At 41.3% G+C, this 18,725-nt stretch overlaps 1 protein-coding gene across 1 annotated transcript; it reads left to right on the top strand.

Annotated features, from left to right (window-relative positions):
- The first annotated feature begins 9,134 nt into the window (after positions 1–9,134).
- Positions 9,135–18,412, top strand: slc25a48 (solute carrier family 25 member 48). The gene is made up of 7 exons (XM_049483825.1): positions 9,135–9,336; positions 11,023–11,066; positions 13,047–13,118; positions 13,325–13,577; positions 14,420–14,695; positions 15,619–15,752; positions 17,399–18,412. The coding sequence occupies exons 1-7, from the start codon at positions 9,291–9,293 to the stop codon at positions 17,501–17,503; spliced, it is 930 nt and encodes a 309-aa protein (XP_049339782.1). The 5' UTR covers positions 9,135–9,290; the 3' UTR covers positions 17,504–18,412.
- Positions 18,413–18,725: the final 313 nt, after the last annotated feature.

The raw sequence follows: 18,725 nt of genomic DNA, 5'->3' as shown, positions 1-18,725 counted from the left end.
ATGGATTGACACAGCTAACCTGTTTTACATGCGAATTAAGTACACAGTATATTTTTCTCCTCTTCAAAAGTAAATCTGTATTTCTGCTGTATACTGAAAAAATTTAAAATACTGTTAAAATTTGAATAAAAGAAAAATCGTGGGTTCAGACGGTAGGTGATATCTTCTGAACTGTGTATAATATTCAGATATAAATACAAGTAAATAAATGCTGAAATGTTGAAGTTTTGTCCCATATTCACATGATAATTTCAAACCCAAATTCTCAGTTTTGAATGTACAGCAGATATAAAGCAATCGGTCAGACTGTTCCAATACTTTTGAAGTGCAGTGTATAAATATACAGGAATATACAGGGTATATTTTATAATACTTTTCAATAATAATTAGAACAAATTACATTAAATTGCAAATACATTTGCAAAAACAAAATGTTAAGTTTACAAATCATACAGTAAGCTTGTGATTCATGTTTTCAGACAAACTAATATTCCAAACAAACATAAACACAAAAAATGAGCTGTTTGTAAATTGTAAATAGGGTTCTGTGTAAAATATGGGTTATCTTTCGCACTATATTGGGGACTCGTGAAATAATGACATTGGTTCCATTAAAAAATGTTAGGACAATTTGGTTATATAAATAGAAAAAATGTGTTTTTTAAAGAATGCTGAATGCTTCTTTGCTTGAACTTATTGAACACGTTCGTATCATGTTGACATTTTTCAACTTTAAAATCGTACATAAAAATGGTTCTGTAAAGAAGTCATTTAAGTTCTCTTTGCTCCCGTTTTCTTTTCCATTGTTCCGTTTCCCCTTTATGGCACCTCCCATTTTTGGAGTGTAAAGTATAGCTTATCTGATCTAGCTGTGAGTTGCACTCTTGTCAATCTAAAAGGAGATAACCAAAAGAGAGCTAAAAGTGTCAACTGCTTGTGCACAGGGGGTTTATTTGGATAGAAGCTATGTTATCAGTCCCTCACAGTTGTGAGAACTCTGTAAACATCTGCGAAGGAGACCCACCCCTAGGGCCTTTCATAATTACTGTAGCAGCTGTGACGGTCCAGCAGTGACAGGAAAAACAGACGAGTTCTGATGTTTCAGAGCCCATGCTTTACATTTGCCTACTCATTTCCAGAAATAATCCTACGCCAGTAATTAGGAACAACTCACAGCCGAGAGAGTATGTGTGTGTGATAACAGCACAACTTTACTGAAGAGCGAAGCGGGGGAAGGGTACACACAGGAGAAGGGCAGACAGCGCGCATGCGCCAAAGTAGAATAACAACAACCAAGCAGTGGGCTGGCGTGACCACCTTTCTTCCCCACACCCGCCCCCAACCAGAGGAAACACAGCAAAGCAACCCAACAACACAAGGGCAACCAGCGCGCCAGCACGGGTCAAGGAACACTATCCGAACACATAAGACACATACACAGAACCCATCAACACAGTGAGAACTACACAGAACATTACTCAAAAAGAAAGGATACGTGAGTCCATCACAAGTCTAACACATAGTCACTGAGGTGGGACGGCTGCCGACGTAGCCTGGCACCACGCCTGGGCGAGGAGGGTGTGCAGCCAGGGTCAATGCAGGGGGGCCCTGGGCCCTCAGGCGGGTTACTGGGCACAGTACCGGCGGCAGGCAGTTGCCATCCCGGAACAAAGCAGGGCTCACAGGGCCCAGCATTGGAGGGGACCGATGCGATCTCCGGAGGAATAGCAGGTGCCAGAGGAAGCACCACCAGGGGTGCCTCCGGGGTTGGAAGGCAGTCTTCATCAGACGCGTCGCCATCCTCAGAGGGACGGGTGATGTCAGGGCCGGTAACCGGGACCTTATAGCAGTCCGACAACTTGACCCGATAAGTGAAGTCCCTAAGTTGCGATCCCGCGAACTTGCGCAGGCCACACCAGAGACCCTCAACAGCCACAACAAGGTATCGGTCACGGCTGCATGCCTTGTTGCGGTCAGCGTGGAGGTAGACAAGGTCACCGACCCCAATTGGAGATGGGACTAGGGTCTGACCACGAGGGGCCTTGGACTTTTCGCTGTGGACGTGATTCCTCATCCTCCCTTCGTGCTGCAAACGTATGAGTTCCTCGTCGGCGAGGGGCAGTTGGGCGGAGGTGAACTGGTCTCTCTGTGTCCACATCTCCCGGGCAGAGAGGCCGCGGGAACGCAGTCTGGAGTTTAGGCATGCAGTTGCGACTGCCAGGAGTCTGGGTGATACGGGGCCACCGCGAGGCTGCTGTCGCAGCAATTCCTCACCCAACTCCTGCACCGCCTTTTCTGCAACAGGATTTTTGTTTGGGTTCTTCGCTCGACCCAGCTCCAGCGAGAGTCTATGTTTTGTGAGGAGCGGGTCAGAAGCCAGGGCTTTGAAAGCAGGGGCCGGGTCAGTCCGTATCACAGCAAATGGACCGTCCAGGGGTCGTAGTTCCACACAAAGCCTGATGAGTCCATCCCGCAGGGTCTGACTACCCTCATCATCTACCAGCATCGACATTGTGTACGACGTCACACACTCTCGTACTACCAGCACAAGTTGGCGTGCGCGTTTCATGACATCAGCAGCAAAGGCGACACCAATCGCAGCGGGGGGGGCAGATGATGACTGTTCGATGATGGCCTGAGGCGTATGACGGAGGGCCGCACACGAATGACAGCCCTCTGTGGCCCGGAGGACAGCCTTGTCAAGATCGAGAGCGAAGAAGTATCTGCCCATCGTCTTTCTGAGCTGGTTGGCAGAGGGATGACTGAGCTGTAAATGCAACGCAGTCACAAGGCCGTCGAGGACCTGCCTGGGAACCACGATGCACTCCCGGCATGGGGAGAGGGGTTCTTCACGTCTAACGATGAGCAAGCCGTCACTCGCAATAGATGCCACGCTGAGGTACCTTTTGACATCTCTGATGTCCGTAAGCTTCTTAGATGGTCGGGTTCCTTGAGTAAGATGAGCATGGGTACGGCGTAAATCAGGGCATTCAGACTGGAGTGATCGCCACGCCGTCCTGCTTGTGAATGGCAGTCTTGCACGACCTGCCAGGATGTCATCGATGGACAGCAGCCTGACTACTGAGTTCTGGGTGCGTTGCACGAAGGTGCACACTTGGCACGTCACGTCTGTGCAGTCGGGAGGGTTACGGCTGGCGAAGTCAGATGGAAGGATAGCTGCGCCAGCCACATGTCGGATCGACACTTGGAATCTGCTCGCCGTGGAGAGGAACGTAGACACACGGGGACTTGCTGAAAACTCGCCTCGGCACAGCTTCTCGTAGGCCTGGACGCATGGCTTGCTGTCAGTGAGGACGCATGCTTTATTCGTCGACTGAATAATGTAGGGACCATAATGCTTGACGGCCGCAGCAATGGCGAGAGCCTCCACTTCACAGGGCAGCCATGTTAACTGATGGTCGCGTAACTTGGCACTAAAGAAACCAGCAAGCGCGAGCTTGTTGTCGCGCATCACATACAGTGTAGCAGCTATGCCAGGTCTCCTAACTGCGCCATCAGAAACGATCCATAGTTGATCATCTGGGCGGGGCAGGACGACTGAACGGTCAGAGGAGAGGCACTCCTTCACCTTACTAAAGGCACAGTGTAACTCATCAGTCCACACGACGGGATCTTGTGACGTTTTCCCTGCTATGGCATTGTCAAGGGGGGCAAGGAGGGCAGAGCAGTGTTTGATGACGCGGGCCATTACTTTAACTGCGCCAATGAAGGATCTCATGCCTCCCACTGATTTAGGTGGCTCGCACGCAGCCAGGGTAGATACACGGTGGGGGCTTGGCTTAAGCGTACCCTGGGTCCACACCCACCCAAGGATGTTAGTGGAGTGTGGGTTAATGACGGTCTTGGATGCAGAGAGACGCAGGTTGCAACGACTCAGAGCATGAAGGACACAGGACCAGTTGTTCAACAGCTCCTCAGGTGAGTTGCCACCGCAATATAAATCATCAGCAAGTTTCGCCACCACGCCAGCTTGCAGCAGATCACCCAACACGCGGCACATCAGTTCCTCAAGTGCAGTCTCCGAGCCGGGCATGCCCATGGCTGAGCGTGCATAGACACGAACTCCACGGAAGGGGGTGACCACGCCACAATACTTCATGGAGTCGCGTGACAGTGGTATCTGGTAGAATGCGTTTGTCAAATCTGTGGCAATGAGGTGTCTCCATTGAGCAACTTGACGTAGGGTGCTGTCAACATCGGGCATGAGGGATGGTTGTGGCTTTGAGTAGCGGCCGACGTCAGCAAAGGCGGTTACTAAACGATAACCACCACTCTGTTTCCTGATGAGGAAGGAGGGGTTGAGGTATTCCACCGAAACACCTACATCCTCAGGGCGACGAAAGACGCCCAGACGCTCCAGCTCGTCAAACTTCTGTTGTAGCTCAGCAAGTTTGTCTCTGCCGTACAGTGGTAAGCGACCTTTTCGTTGTGGAGGTTCGACTGGACCCATATTCACTTTGGCCTCGAACGTGCCCTCGGCGCCGTTGTAGCCAGAGATAGCAGGGTCGAAAACTTCATCGTATCGGTCCAGCAAGGAGTGAAACCTATCTCTGAAGCCAGGAGGGAGGAGGTTGTTTGGATCAACTTGGACGCCCCTGGAATGCTGGAGATTAGCGGGTCGAACTGGAAGGTGCCGGGCCATAGGCATGACGGTGTGTGTGTCAGCCGCATGACACGGAACAGTCAGTGTGGAGAGGGGGTCCACTTGGCAGACGTGTTGGTGGCGCTTCACGACGTGCGGTTCGCCCGACAGGTTTGGGATCCGGATCCTCCCTGCGACGCTGGATACTACCCCAGGGCAGGGCCAATCATGTATTGTGACGTCCTTGCCTGTGCGTGTCCCCAGGCGGGGTTCCATGGCATAGGCTGTATCCGATGGAGCGTGGGGTGGGAGCGGAATTTCAAGGAATTCACCAGGCCATATGGTGGTTGACACAGGAGGGGCACGCAACGTAATGGTGCGGCGAACCGCGTTCTCTGAGAGACCTGTGTCGGTGGAGCCATAAGGGAACACGGCGCCATCGGCTAAGGTAATCAGTCTCTTGGCGGGACGCACTGAAATGTCATTCGAAGACATGAAGGGGGTGCCTGCGAGTATGTCCACATCCAGGTTCTCCACAACCAGGCCGTCGAAGTGGAACTTATTGGCACCCCGGTTGAAAGTAAGACGGGTCTCGCCCACCACCTTCATGGGAGAGGAACCATCAGCCTGGTGAGCGGATTGGGAGCTTGGGGTCATGTGAACACCAAGGCGGTGCGCAGCAGACAGTCTGATCATGTTGCAAGTGGCGCCTGTGTCGAGGATGATGCGTGCATGGTGGTGTTTGTAAAAGGTGTCTATATACGGTGACTGTCTGACTTGAACAGCGCGGGCAGTGTGGGGCTGTGTGAGCTCAGGACACACAGGGGGAGGTGGCTCGTCATCAGAATATACGTGGTAAGTGGATGGGTCGGTGGATTCCTCACCGAGCACAGAGACAATCTGCCTGGCTTTGAGCATGAATTTACGGTCTTGTTCGGGTAAATATCTGCATGAACTGAGGAAGTGTGTGTTGTTTTGACGGCCTGCTTGTGTGCACAGGGGGCACGACTTTTCTCGTGGGCTTGATCGCATCTGTGTTTTGAGGGCACCGAAGAGGGGCTGACGGGGTACCGCGCCACTGTATGTGCGGTTAGAGGTGGCTGCTCGCATGATTTTGGCGTCGTCAGCTGAACGGATTTCAGAGAGCAGGGAGTCTAGAGCTTGGGAAATCTCGGGTTTAATAGACGCCAATGTACGAGTGCGCAATTCAGTGCCGTATCTCTGCTTGACAAGCTTAGGTAGGTCAGTATGAATCAAACGCAGCCATGACACGACTACAAAATTCTCAAGGGACGGGGACAGCTCTTCATCCTCAGTTAGAGTAACGCCATGGTGAGTTAACCCGGCTGCCTTAAGGAGACCATCCTCTGTGAAGGCCATAAGCCGCTGATATAAATCTTCAGCACGTTCGTCTGCTTCTAAATGAATGTCTACAAAGTCAATAAGCTGAGCCCCTGTGGTTTGGAAGCCATAATGTAAACGAATGGCTTGCCATATGCCCTCCACGGATGTGGAATTTTTGACAATAGTGTTACGAGAAATCACAGGGCAGTAATTGGCAATTTGGCCTAGCATGAGTTCTAACTGGCGAACTTTTTGTTGGGCAGTCCGCCTGTGTGCTGCAGCAAGTGACTCACCATCATCTTGAAATCCTCGGAGAGGAGTATCACGGCTCTTCTTACCCCATGACGTGCCATCGATGAGAAATGGAGCAAACACGGGATCCATCGAGAGTGTGTATAGTAGGTTTTGTTTCCAGTTTTCGAATGAATTCAGAGTCTCTTGTTTGGTCAGACACCATTGTTTCGGTGCACGGTTGATATTAGCTGCCATCACGTAAATTGTAGTTCACTCAAACTACCACCTCGGCTGCTGACACGTTCGTCGGAGTTGGAGAAAGTGGAGATGAAAGGCTGGGTTCGGTAACTTTGCGCTGCCACCACGCCAGTAATTAGGAACAACTCACAGCCGAGAGAGTATGTGTGTGTGATAACAGCACAACTTTACTGAAGAGCGAAGCGGGGGAAGGGTACACACAGGAGAAGGGCAGACAGCGCGCATGCGCCAAAGTAGAATAACAACAACCAAGCAGTGGGCTGGCGCTACGACACAATGCTTTTACTTTATGCTTGAGTCTGAAAGACTGGCTCTGTGTGTCAAAAAGTTTGTAGACACCTGCTTATCCAGTATTTCTTTAGAAATCAAAAGTATTTACAATATTTACTCATCTGGGAAGGCTTTATTCAAGGTGTTAGGACATTGCAGTGAGGATTTGATTACATTTAATCATTAGGGAGGTTAGGCGCTGATGTTGAATGATTAGTTCTGGATCACAACCTCCACTCCAACTCATCCCTAAGGAATCAGATAAAGCTCTATTACTGCATAGAAGGCGATTCTACAGCTCCACAGCCTAATGCTATGGAGAATAAATTTATTCTGATCTGGCCTGAAAATAACACACACAACCTTACACTGTGTGATGTGATCAGAGGGAGTTGCAAGAGGGTAAGCATTTAGAAAGTTTATCATGCAGTATTAACAGTTAGACAAACACAATAATTATGGTAATGTTTGAACATTGATACATAATATTTATTTCTAAGCTGGAAAATTTATTTAACCTCTTAACTCACTAGTGGTTCCTGTTTTTTCCCCAACTGGTAAAACTGGTCAGTTTGCATTGTTTTGCATCTTGTTACACGCTATAAGCTGCTATAAGATACATCGTAAGAACATACTATAAGCTACAAGAAAAGTATACAAACAAGATATACTTATTTAATGTCAGTAAAATGTATTAAAAACAACCAGAGATGTATAGTTGCTGTATCTGTATCTACTGAAGAATTATTATTTTTTCCTACTTCCACATTCACTTCACTGCATATTTTTCATGAGTTTAATACTTTTACTTTAATATATTTTATGTGCTGCATCGTTACTCGTTGCAATTACAAAAAAGTTACAAACAATTCCAAACCCTCATGATCACTTAAGCCAGAGCAGTAGATGATCTGCACTGTTACCGGTTTTGATGAAGCTCCTCATTAAGTAAATGAAGCAATCAAGCTGATCTCATAATAAGAGCACTTCTCTCATTCTGTCTTTCACTCTGAAAACTTTCCAGTACTTTCTGTAATAACTACACTAATAACAAAGTACTGTACTTTTACTTTCAGTACCTTAGTAGTACATTTAAGAATAAACTACACTCTAGTGTTTTAGTCAGAAGAACTAATATTATAAAGTTGAGTGAACTTACCGGCCAGTACAACTCAATAAAATGAGCTCAGAGAACTTCAACCTGAAAACTTAAAAATGTTTGTTAAGACAATTAAAAAATGTGACTTCAACCAACTTTTAGTGTACTACACGTGTCAATGCTCTTTTTACATTGTTGTTTCATACAGCTATATTTGCATATTGGGTGTGCCCTCTTCCTTACTTACCATCTATGTGTTGTCTGTTGCCCAAAGCTACCTTATCCAGGGCATGAATTAGAGTAATATATTTGTTGATTGTCAGCCCTCAGTGCTGTAGGCTGTAAGAGCAAGTTACCTTTATTCTGTGTTCCTAGTTGTCACAGTATGTTGACCTGGACCTACAGCTAAATTCCTTAAGCCCACAATACTTGGGAAAAAAACAGTTAAGTTAATTAAACTATTGTTGTGTGAACAAAACTCAGTTAAGTTAAATAAACTTAAATGATTTAAGTTATCATCTAGTTTTGACTCGAAATTGTATGTATTTACAAAATCTAAAAGATAACTTGACTCAGTTAACTTGAATGAACTTAAAATTCTAAATGTTTACAACCTAACTGAGTCAAGGCAAAATGATGACTTGACTAAGTTAAGTTGAGCCATTATTTTTTGTTCTGTGTACTCGCAATACTTAAATTCCAAAACTGTTGAATACTTTAGTACCTCCACTTAAGTGTGGTGCTTAAAAACACATCTACTTATATTCAAGTCACTTTTTTGATAAAGCACTTGTACTTGTAGTCTGGGTCTCTAGTACTTTATACACAATTATACACTACCATAACGATGAATCAATGTTGAATAAATCAGTTCTGACATCGGAGATCAGTGATGTTTTAAAGAAGAATTTTTATAATGTTGATTCTACATACTTTTGCTATCTGTGTGATTATAATTTTACAGTACGCATTTTATAATAATAAATAAATAAATACATTTTAGATCAGTATCGGTCAAATACTAAAGGTTTCAGTTTTAATATGGGTCAGTCAGTACTAGTTCTAAAACAGAAATTGGCTGCATCGGGCAACTTCTTAAAGAACTGCATAAAGTAAGCCAAACTAACAGGACAGTAAAGTGGCAGTGCCCCTTTCTATACATTTACAGCTTATAATCTATATGAAGGCTATGAGTTAGCTGGAAGTGTGCCACCATGGTATATGTTTTGATCCTGATAAGGAGAGCCAGCCTTCCTCGCAACGCTATTGGTGCTCAGACTTTGTATCTCAACAACGCCCCCAAAATGCACATATCAGAGGGAAAGTTGTGCTCTCAGCTTCAGGTCTGGCTTGTTTGGGTGCTGTGGGCTTTCAGAATCCGCCCATGAGCTTTAAAATGTACTCGGAAGTCTGAGGGGCGTCTGTGCTCAAACACATCAGTCAGTTTTACCTCAGAGCGAAGCGTCGAGCAGCTCGAGCAGGATGGCTTTTTTTCAGTTGGATGATTTTTTGGCTGGATGGATCGGAGGTGAGTGGCTTTTCTGTGTGTTCTCGCTTGTTGCTGTGTGTTTATGTGGCCACAGAGGCGGATAAACTGAAAAAAAAATAATAATAATAACAGACAGAAATAGTAATATTTCATCACAATTGCCTAGTTTAGTTACTAGTTTAGTTACATTGTGCACGTGCTTGTTTGTTTCAGTTGAAAAGTAACCAGATCGAGCCGCGTTTGCAACAGTTTGCCAGAACCGTTTGCTAGCTATTGTTAGATAACTTAAATGTGAGGAGCAGAGCTTTTTTCGTGATTTTCTGTGGACAGTTGTGGAGTTTTAAGAAAGAAATACCCAAGAAAATAAACACAGAAACCGTAAAATAGTTTTTTTTTGTTTGCTTGTTTGTTTTAGGGGGCGTTTCTGTCCTTAGTTTACCTCAGTTTCTGCAGGGTTTTTTTCGCATTTTTGTTCTTTTTGTTCGTTTTTTTCAGTGCAACTGAAATGCATATAGCTGCAATGGCACATAGCAAGCACGATATATGGATAGATAGAAAAAACATGATTGCACACCTAAAGACACTACAGAACCTCCCCAGTTTATATGAAATAAGCTCCATGCAAAAAAACAGCTCAAGACCAGCTAGCCAGAAAAAAAGATATAAAAAAATATAACTAGGTACTCTATGCTGGTAAGGAACAAACTAGCTGAATGAGGTAAACTACCAGCATATTGTTTGCTTGTTTTTTTTCAGCAGGGCTTCCACTAGTGAAAAAAAAGCTATCCCTGCTAAACGTAAAAAACTCCAGCACAAGAAAAGCAGGTGTTCTGTCGAGTTATGTTACCCATCGATACGTGTTTCCTATAGGTATTGCGCATGCGCTGACGTTCACTTTTTAATTATTTTTCTTATTTTCTTGTATTAAATCTGTTTTTTTTTTTGCATTAAACAACCTGGACCTACTGTCATTGCACAAAATTTTAAATGGAAATGAATAATAAATATATATATATATATATTTATTAAATTCAAAAGCAGTTTGTAATGACTCTCATTGCCATATCTTTACCATTATATAGTGGTTTATGCTATCCAAATATACTAACCTACTTCTACTGGGTACATGCCCTAATATAGTGGTTATTTTGTTTTTTTGTTTTTTAAGTTAAATATACACTAGGGAAGCACAGTTTGACAAGGTAGCACAACTAGACAGAACACCCCAGTCAACCAGAAAAAAACTCACCCTATGTTGGTTGGCAAGCTCATTAACAAGATTTTGACCAGCACAGGGTATGTTTTCTCTGAATTACCAGCTGTATTTTTTTAGCATGGATAGGTTTTCCCAGACTCCTAGTTTAGGAGTTTAAAGGGTTTCAAGTTTGTTTGCACCGCATATTGCTGTGGGGAGAGAGCTCGAGGCTCTGTGGGTTACCGGCCTGTGTGGCCACCCAGTGCTCAGATTTGCTTGCCGGCCGGCCTGCTGGCGTTGTGTCAGTCTTTTACTACTTGCTGTTTGTCTGTGTTCTGACACCCATAAAGCACAATGCTGTTGTATTCATCAAAAAGGACAAAGTGTTATTCATCAGTTTGCTGCTAGGACGTCCACCCACAGAAGCTGTCATAACAAGCTGCTCCTCATTCCCCGTGGCCTGTGGTGGCCTTTTAAAATAATTCACTTTTTTTGCCCACACACAATAATACTGCTTTATTTTCTTTCAGGTGCCTCCAGCGTGATTGTAGGACATCCACTCGATACAGTTAAGGTATATGAACCTGTTTTTCTGTCTGAAAGAACAGTGTGTAAATAAGAATTTACATTTTTACATCAACTCAAGCTTTTTACTTTTTTTTTTTACTAATAAAAGTGTAAAAATACTGGTTTTAAAACGACTTAACCCTTTCAGACCTGAATTATCTCCAGTGATGAAAAAAAAAAAAAATGCTGTTTTGTTTCTTTTTGTCTTTTGTAAACCATCCCTAAACACAGAACACACAAAAAACATGAATAAAAAGTGTTCTAAATCACATTAAATTAGTAAAAATGGTCTTTGGAACTGGTGCCTTTTTCTTTTGGGATCTTTGACTTTTGTGTTTCTCTTTTTGTTTTTGTATGGAAGTGGATATATGTATCTATATAAAAGATACTGAACAATGTCAGAATTTTCAGTACCGGGATGGGGTGGTGGAGTGGGAGGGGGGATTACGCTGGTATGGCCTAAACTTTTGTCTTTAATGCCATTTTTCCCCTTACATAAATTTAACTTTTACACTTTAAGGCCTTAGTGGCTCTAGTACTGCTGTTTTTCAGTGCAGTAGGCGGGGCCAAGCTACTGTTTTATTGGTTTATAAACATGTTCACTGGCTGGTTAATGGCCTATTCTGATGGACAACAGCTCTCAAATAGTGTTATGTGCAACAAAACACTGTCCATTGTAATGTATGCAGGGTCTGAAAGGGTTAAAGTGTAAAAGTTAAATTTATGTAAGGGGAAAAATGGCATTAAAGACAAAAGTTTAGGCCATACCAGCGTAATCCCCCCTCCCACTCCACCACCCCATCCCGGTACTGAAAATTCTGACATTGTTCAGTATCTTTTATATAGATACATATATCCACTTCCATACAAAAACAAAAAGAGAAACACAAAAGTCAAAGATCCCAAAAGAAAAAGGCACCAGTTCCAAATAGTTTCAAGTCCTTAATATTCCCAACAATAAAACACTAAATAATTCTCCCAAAAAGCACACATGAAAAATAGAGGGCCAAGCAAGACACAAAAACATTGATCCTACCCACCCTCATGACTTATTTTGCAAAGCTTCAGCAATAGTCCAGCAACATGAACAAAGGTGAGCAAAACAAATCTTGAAGGATTTATTCTGATTCTGATTGGTTGAGAAAGAGATGAGCAAACAGTTAGCTTTTCCCAACCTTCCTCAGCCTTTAGCGTTTTATGTCAGGGTCATTGTTATGGTACACAGACTTCCCTAATTGAGCAGTATACCAGGTTAAACAACACCTCCAGTATGCCATTTATTTCAAACCTGTCGATTACACCTGATAGTTGGGTCAGATTTGAGGTCTGATCACAGAGGTTCTCATCACAAACTGCTCCAGTTGGGACTTTTAGGTTTAACCACGCTATAAGGTATGGACAAACATGAAAATCTGATCTGAATCTGAGCTCACAAGAGCTCCCGCAAGAACTGTGTGACACTGTGTAACTTGAGCCATATCTGTGTACAGTTCTGTAATACTACTCTATTGCGTCAGCTGGCCATGTTTCTTTCACTTCACTGTCTTTCAGCTTGTCAACAAATGATGAAAGTGTGATTTGCATTTATTGCATTTTTGTAAAAGTGCATTAATTCCCATAAGAAGAATGGGAGCTTAATAGTAAAAATCCAATGCCACTTCTCCCATAATGTTAAGGATGACATAAATACCCAAATTAGCTCTGTTCTGGTGGCCTCATTTAAAAAGCAACCAGATCTCAAAAATACCTGTAACACAAAACAAAACAAAAAGCACTGTAAGCTTAGAGGGATAGAAATGGAAGTCCATTGCTTGTTTTCATCATAATAACATTGTATTTATAACAGGCTGTTTTGTAGCAAAGAAGCGTAATTGATACATTTTGTCAAATTAGTTTACACAGGGCAGCAAACTGTTAATTGTGCAATAAATTAAGTTGTCTTATGATCTATAAAACGCAGTGTTGTTTCATTTTGTGTATCGTACAGACACGTTTACAAGCAGGCAATAGCTACAAGAACACCTTCCACTGTGTTGTAACCATCTACAAAAAAGAAACCGTAAGTAGACACTTTTCCTCTAATGTTATGTGTGGATGTGTGGATGTATGAAAGCACCTTGGCTCTGGAATGTCCCTGGAGGGGATTGATTCTCATAAATAACTTACTTAGATATTTGATGCAAGAACTGCCTAAGGGACGAGCTCAGCTGACCAGCTCTGCCCTCGTCTCAGCAACACCTGTGATTTTCTGATTTATTCTCGCAGGTTGCTGGCTTTTTCAAAGGCCTTTCCTTCCCCCTGGCAAGCATCACTCTCTACAACTCGTTGGTGTTTGGCTTCTTCAGCAACTCTCAAAGACTTATTAGCAAACTTCGTTATGGTGACGGGAGGCACCCGTCTGGCCTGCTAGACCTGACTGTGGCTAGTATGATGACCGGCTTTGTATCAGTAGGCATCGGAGCCCCTGTGGACCTGGTCAAAATCAGGCTGCAGATGCAAACACAGACCATTCTCGCAGGTAAGTGTGAAATTCAGATGATCCAGAGAGGGTGTATTTTTAGAAAAGGTCATTGCCAAGACAAACATGAAGTGCTCTTCCTTTGGAGATGCTCTTGTTAAATGGGAACTCTGCTTATGACTTGAGTGATTTCTGATTACTTCAGTTTTGTTTTTACATCCAGTCAAATTACTTCTCTAATTTGTGAGAACTACTTGTCAGAATGCTTGTTCTTTTTCTCGTCACCAGTATATTGTGCTCCTACTGCTTTTAAATATAAAAAAAAAAATCTTTAGTCTACTAAATCTAATCTAATCTACTAAAAACATAAAACAACTAACAGACAAACCTGTTACTCAGTCCTTTTTGTTGACATAAAGGCATTCATAAAGGTATTCCAAGTATCTAAACTATGCAGATGTTTTAAGATGCCTTTGCACACTAAAATGAATGTATTAATTCATTGTTTTGGAAATAGTGCTGGGTGATGTGACTAAGAACTGGTATCTTAATACGATTAAAGAAAATTGGAGATATATGATACAAATTATGATGAGCCATGCACATTCTGTTTTGGAATTAAATCATACAATAGTATTGTTTATAGCTTGTATAAAATATAGAATATATTCATGTTGCAATATTGCAGACATATCAACTTTTTTATAGTTGAGAACCAAATATCAGGGTGTAGGGGGTTAAATGGAAAAGGTATTTTGAAAAATCAAATTTACTGAAATCACACATTGTATTTTTTTTAGTTTAAAGGCTGAAAGTTAAAAACATATGCAATAATATCACAAAACATTCTGACACAATATAATAATACTCTTATTTAATGTCTTTCTGATCTCTGTTTCCAGAAAACGTCACCCTTGCTGGCAATGGCAGCGTCCCTCTTCGCTCAGTAGGTCTGCAGTCCCAGCCCATTTATAGAGGCCCCATTCACTGCATTAGCAGCATTTTGCAGAATGAAGGAATCCAAGGGCTCTACAGAGGAGCAGGAGCCATGTTACTGAGAGATGTTCCTGGCTATGCCCTTTACTTTATCCCCTACACGCTGCTCTGTGGCTGGTTAAACCCGAATGGCAACACCTCTCCTCACCCCTGCACAATATGTCTTGCTGGAGGATTGGCAGGTATATAAGTTTGGTCACCAAATGTGAAATGTTGACCTCATTAGTCATTGGAATTGATTTAGTATGTTTGTTTAATCATAAGAACGGACACGCAAGTGGTCTGTCACAAGTGGTCTTGAGGAAACTCCAGGGACAGCCAGTACAATGTTAGCCCTGTGTGTATTTACTCAGGTGGCTCTTCTTTTCTTTTACCAGTTTAAATGAATCAAAAGGTCATAGGGTTATTAACACTCAGCATGACTGTTCATTTTCAGGGGTCATATTGTATTTGTTATCAGTTGGTTAATATTAGACTCTTATGTATTTATGGGACCTTGATATAATGCAAAATATCTGTGACTATGACTACTTGCACTTTATCAGAGTTTAGGACAGATGACAATTATTTTGCGGCATTTCGATACTCAGTACCTAGTTTGATTATATTAAAGCTGCAGTACCTGCAGTATGAGTTAATTAAACGTTTAAATTAAAATCAATAGTTTTTCTGATTTGGGAGGAGCCACATTATTGTAATTAATGGTCTCAGTGTCCTGCCATGACCATCCCTGCATTGTCTAATATATTCACTTTGAAAACAGAGTTGTCTGGTAGGTTAGTTGGATAAGATTGTGTTCTAAATGAACAACCACAGAAAACCACAGACTTGTACATCAGTTGTTTTACACGAACCAACAATAAAACTACTCTTCCACATGATGTAATTACATATTCTCACCAGAGAGGTCTCTAAATGCTTAAATTATACTATACCCACTACTCACCTATAAGGGTCTTATTCTTTAATAGCACCGTTTCTCAGTGCTGTTGTCTCCTGTTAAGCATATTTAAAACACCTGATTTAAAATCGTTTTTCGTGGTCTTGTGTTATATTCATTTCACTCGAGTGTAACATATGTGTTTGGTTTGTTTTTTTTTTGCAGGCTCCATATCCTGGGTCACCGCAACGCCAGCAGATGTGGTAAAGAGCCGATTGCAGGCAGATGCCATGCACGACCGGAAATATAAAGGAATTGTTCATTGCATTCTACAGAGTTACAAGACAGAGGGATTACATGTAAGTTCACTAAACTATATCGATAAAATTTTATGCTGCGTCATAATTGTGCTAGGCTGAAAGTGATTACCAGCTGAGCATGATTACCAGTGAAAGTTTTATGGTAGGGCCAGACAGGAAGTGACCTGTACCTGATACTGTTGCATAATAAAAAAAATTAGTACGAAAGGTTGACCTTGCATAGATTAGAAAGATACTGGGTTTTCTGTCTGTCTGTTTGAAAGCCAATCTGGAAGAGATCCATAGGGTCAAAGAGTACACCAGCTGAGAGCATTCAAGCTGACTGCAGTGTATTTGCATTCGGTTTTTGAAAAAAATAGTATTTTGTTTCTATCACACAAAACTTTTGTATCTTAATTGTTGCAGATGTTCATACATTTCATCATAAATGGGCCAGTTCCAAAATGACTTGGAATTAAATCTACATGTTAAAACATGAAAAAGTCCTAAATATTGTGATATAATATGTATACCATATTATCTAGCTCAGATCAGTGTGTGATTATGTACACCATCCAGCACTACTGGGTTTTTACTTTCAAAATTAAAAAAAAGCTTTTCTGTGAACTGTTGCATCAATAGCCTTCACTGATTTATTAATAACATATATGTATATATTTATGTATGTATGTATGTATGTATGTCAGAATATTTACACCCCTTCACCACAACTTCCAGAGGTGTTTTTGTGATACAGAACTAATCATCCACATCCCTCACTAGTGCTCTTGTGGCTTTATACATTCAGATCTGTACTTAATGTTCCAACCAACAATTAATGTAAACCCTTCCTAGAAAAGTAGAGGTTACTGCAGGATATACATTCATCATAAAACAAAAAAACAGTTTCATCCAGAAGGAAGTGTAGATTGTAATATGATTTGGAAGGTAGATAAGTGTTACCAGGAACAATATTAATAATTTAGACTGATATGGCAGCTCAATATCTATTAAGTTAAACATGCAGTGTGTGACAACAGTGTGTAACAACATGTAAGAGGTTGTTGTAGAGGTTTCTATGGTGTCATGCACTAATCCAGCCTATGCAGCTTGACTATTCATGTAGTTTGTACAGTATGGATTTGTGGGATTTGTGGGTTTGAATTGTGTCAAATAGCATTCGACACATTTTCTGAGATGATCAGCAAATCCGTTTGTGGAGGCACTGTGTTTAACACAGAGGTAAATGGTTTGTTGTTACACATCAAACATCCAGAAAGCCTGGTGTCAATGCTCATCTTCATACTGCTGCCATCTCTGTAACCTGCCTTAAAGACACAGCTTATATTCCATGACCAGCTGAATCACCAGGCAAACATGAAATTATAAGCTTCACAGAATAAATTTTCGCAGGACACATTTAGAAACAACAACAATTCCATGCCAAGATGTCTGGCATGTTGTGTTACTCATGTGTTATACTTTGGTGTAGCTCAATAAATATTGCCCATATCAGACTGCATTTTAATCATTTACTGTTTACTGTAGTCATTAAACTTCCTTCTGGGTGATGATGAGTGTATAATAATCATAATCAAGCTCTTAATAAAAACTGCATATTTTAATTTTTTCAAGTACTAACCATTTAGGATGGCATTGCAGATTGAGCTTTTTCTAACAAATTGCTATTTTGTTCCCAAATTCAGGTTTTCTTCCGTGGTGCTACAGTGAACGCTGTCAGAGGATTTCCCATGAGTGCTACAATGTTCCTGGTTTACGAACTTTCACTCAAGTTCTTTCGAGGAAACTAACCTTTCCAGAGCTCTCCCTAACACAGAGACTTATACGTTCTTAATATGGATAATATTCATCCAAGATTCTACTGTTTACCAGCATCTGCATGTAGGTTGGGTACAGTAGATGTTGATACTTTGCTACAGTGTCATTTGCACTTTTTATGTATTTTCTTATATTAAGAAATTACAGAGACAAGAATAAGATATAACCTATATGTGTTAAACTTGGTTTTACCAGAGAATTTTAATGTGTGTATGTGTATGTGAGTCAGCATACTAATTTTTATATTATGTCTAATGGTTACATGTCTTATAAATATACAAACTATAAACACTTATACTGCTATTGGAGAAATGATCAGTGTTGCTTAACAGTTAACCTGTCTTAAGATACTTGTTTTGCATGATTCTATCCTTTGTAGATACAAAATATCAGAAACATGAAATTTATATTTATATTGTGAATATGGTGCAAATATGTAAATACAAGAAATGGCATTCCATAAAGAGATGCAGTGCATCTGGAAAGTATTCACAGTCCTTCACTTTTTCCACATTCCAAGTTATGTTACAGCCTCATTCTAAAATGGATGACGTTATTTTTTTAGTCAAAATTCTCTACACACAATACCCCATAATTACAAAGTAAAAAGGTTGTCACTATGTGGTATTATCAGGGTTTATATGGTCATGAAAAACCTGTAAATGTCATGGAATTTTTTAAATAGCTATTTCCAGGCCTGGATGAGTTTTGAAAAAATTTAAATAGCCAGAAATGTTTTGAAAATCATGAAAATCTACAAATATTTGTGTTTTGTTATCTATTGACGGAGAAAAGCTTTTGTGCTAAAAACACATTTTATTATTGAATATTGTATTAACATTGCTTAAAGAAATGTTTATTTTATTAAAAAAAATAATTTTAGTCCTTTATAGTTTTAGTTTATTATTATCATTTTTTTTTAAATGTATGTCTGCACTGATGTTTTAACAATCATATGTTCATGACAATTTCTAGAAAAGTCATTAAATTTCTTGGTTTAAAACTGTATGAACCCTGTATTATTGTGTGTAAAAAAGGGAAAAATAAATTTAATCCATTTTGAAATAAGGCTGTAACATAACAAAATGTAGAAAAACTAAAGCACTGTACATACTTTCTGGATGCACTGTATATATTAAATAAAGTCTGGTGTATTTTTCCCTAATCTTTGGTGTTTGTGTGTATACATTTTTA

Source organism: Astyanax mexicanus, chromosome 10 (assembly GCF_023375975.1).
Source record: "Astyanax mexicanus isolate ESR-SI-001 chromosome 10, AstMex3_surface, whole genome shotgun sequence".
In the NCBI taxonomy this organism is placed as follows: domain Eukaryota; kingdom Metazoa; phylum Chordata; class Actinopteri; order Characiformes; family Acestrorhamphidae; genus Astyanax; species Astyanax mexicanus.
The sequence above is the reverse complement of the archived record's forward strand: the minus strand, read 5'-3'. Positions and strand labels throughout refer to the sequence as shown.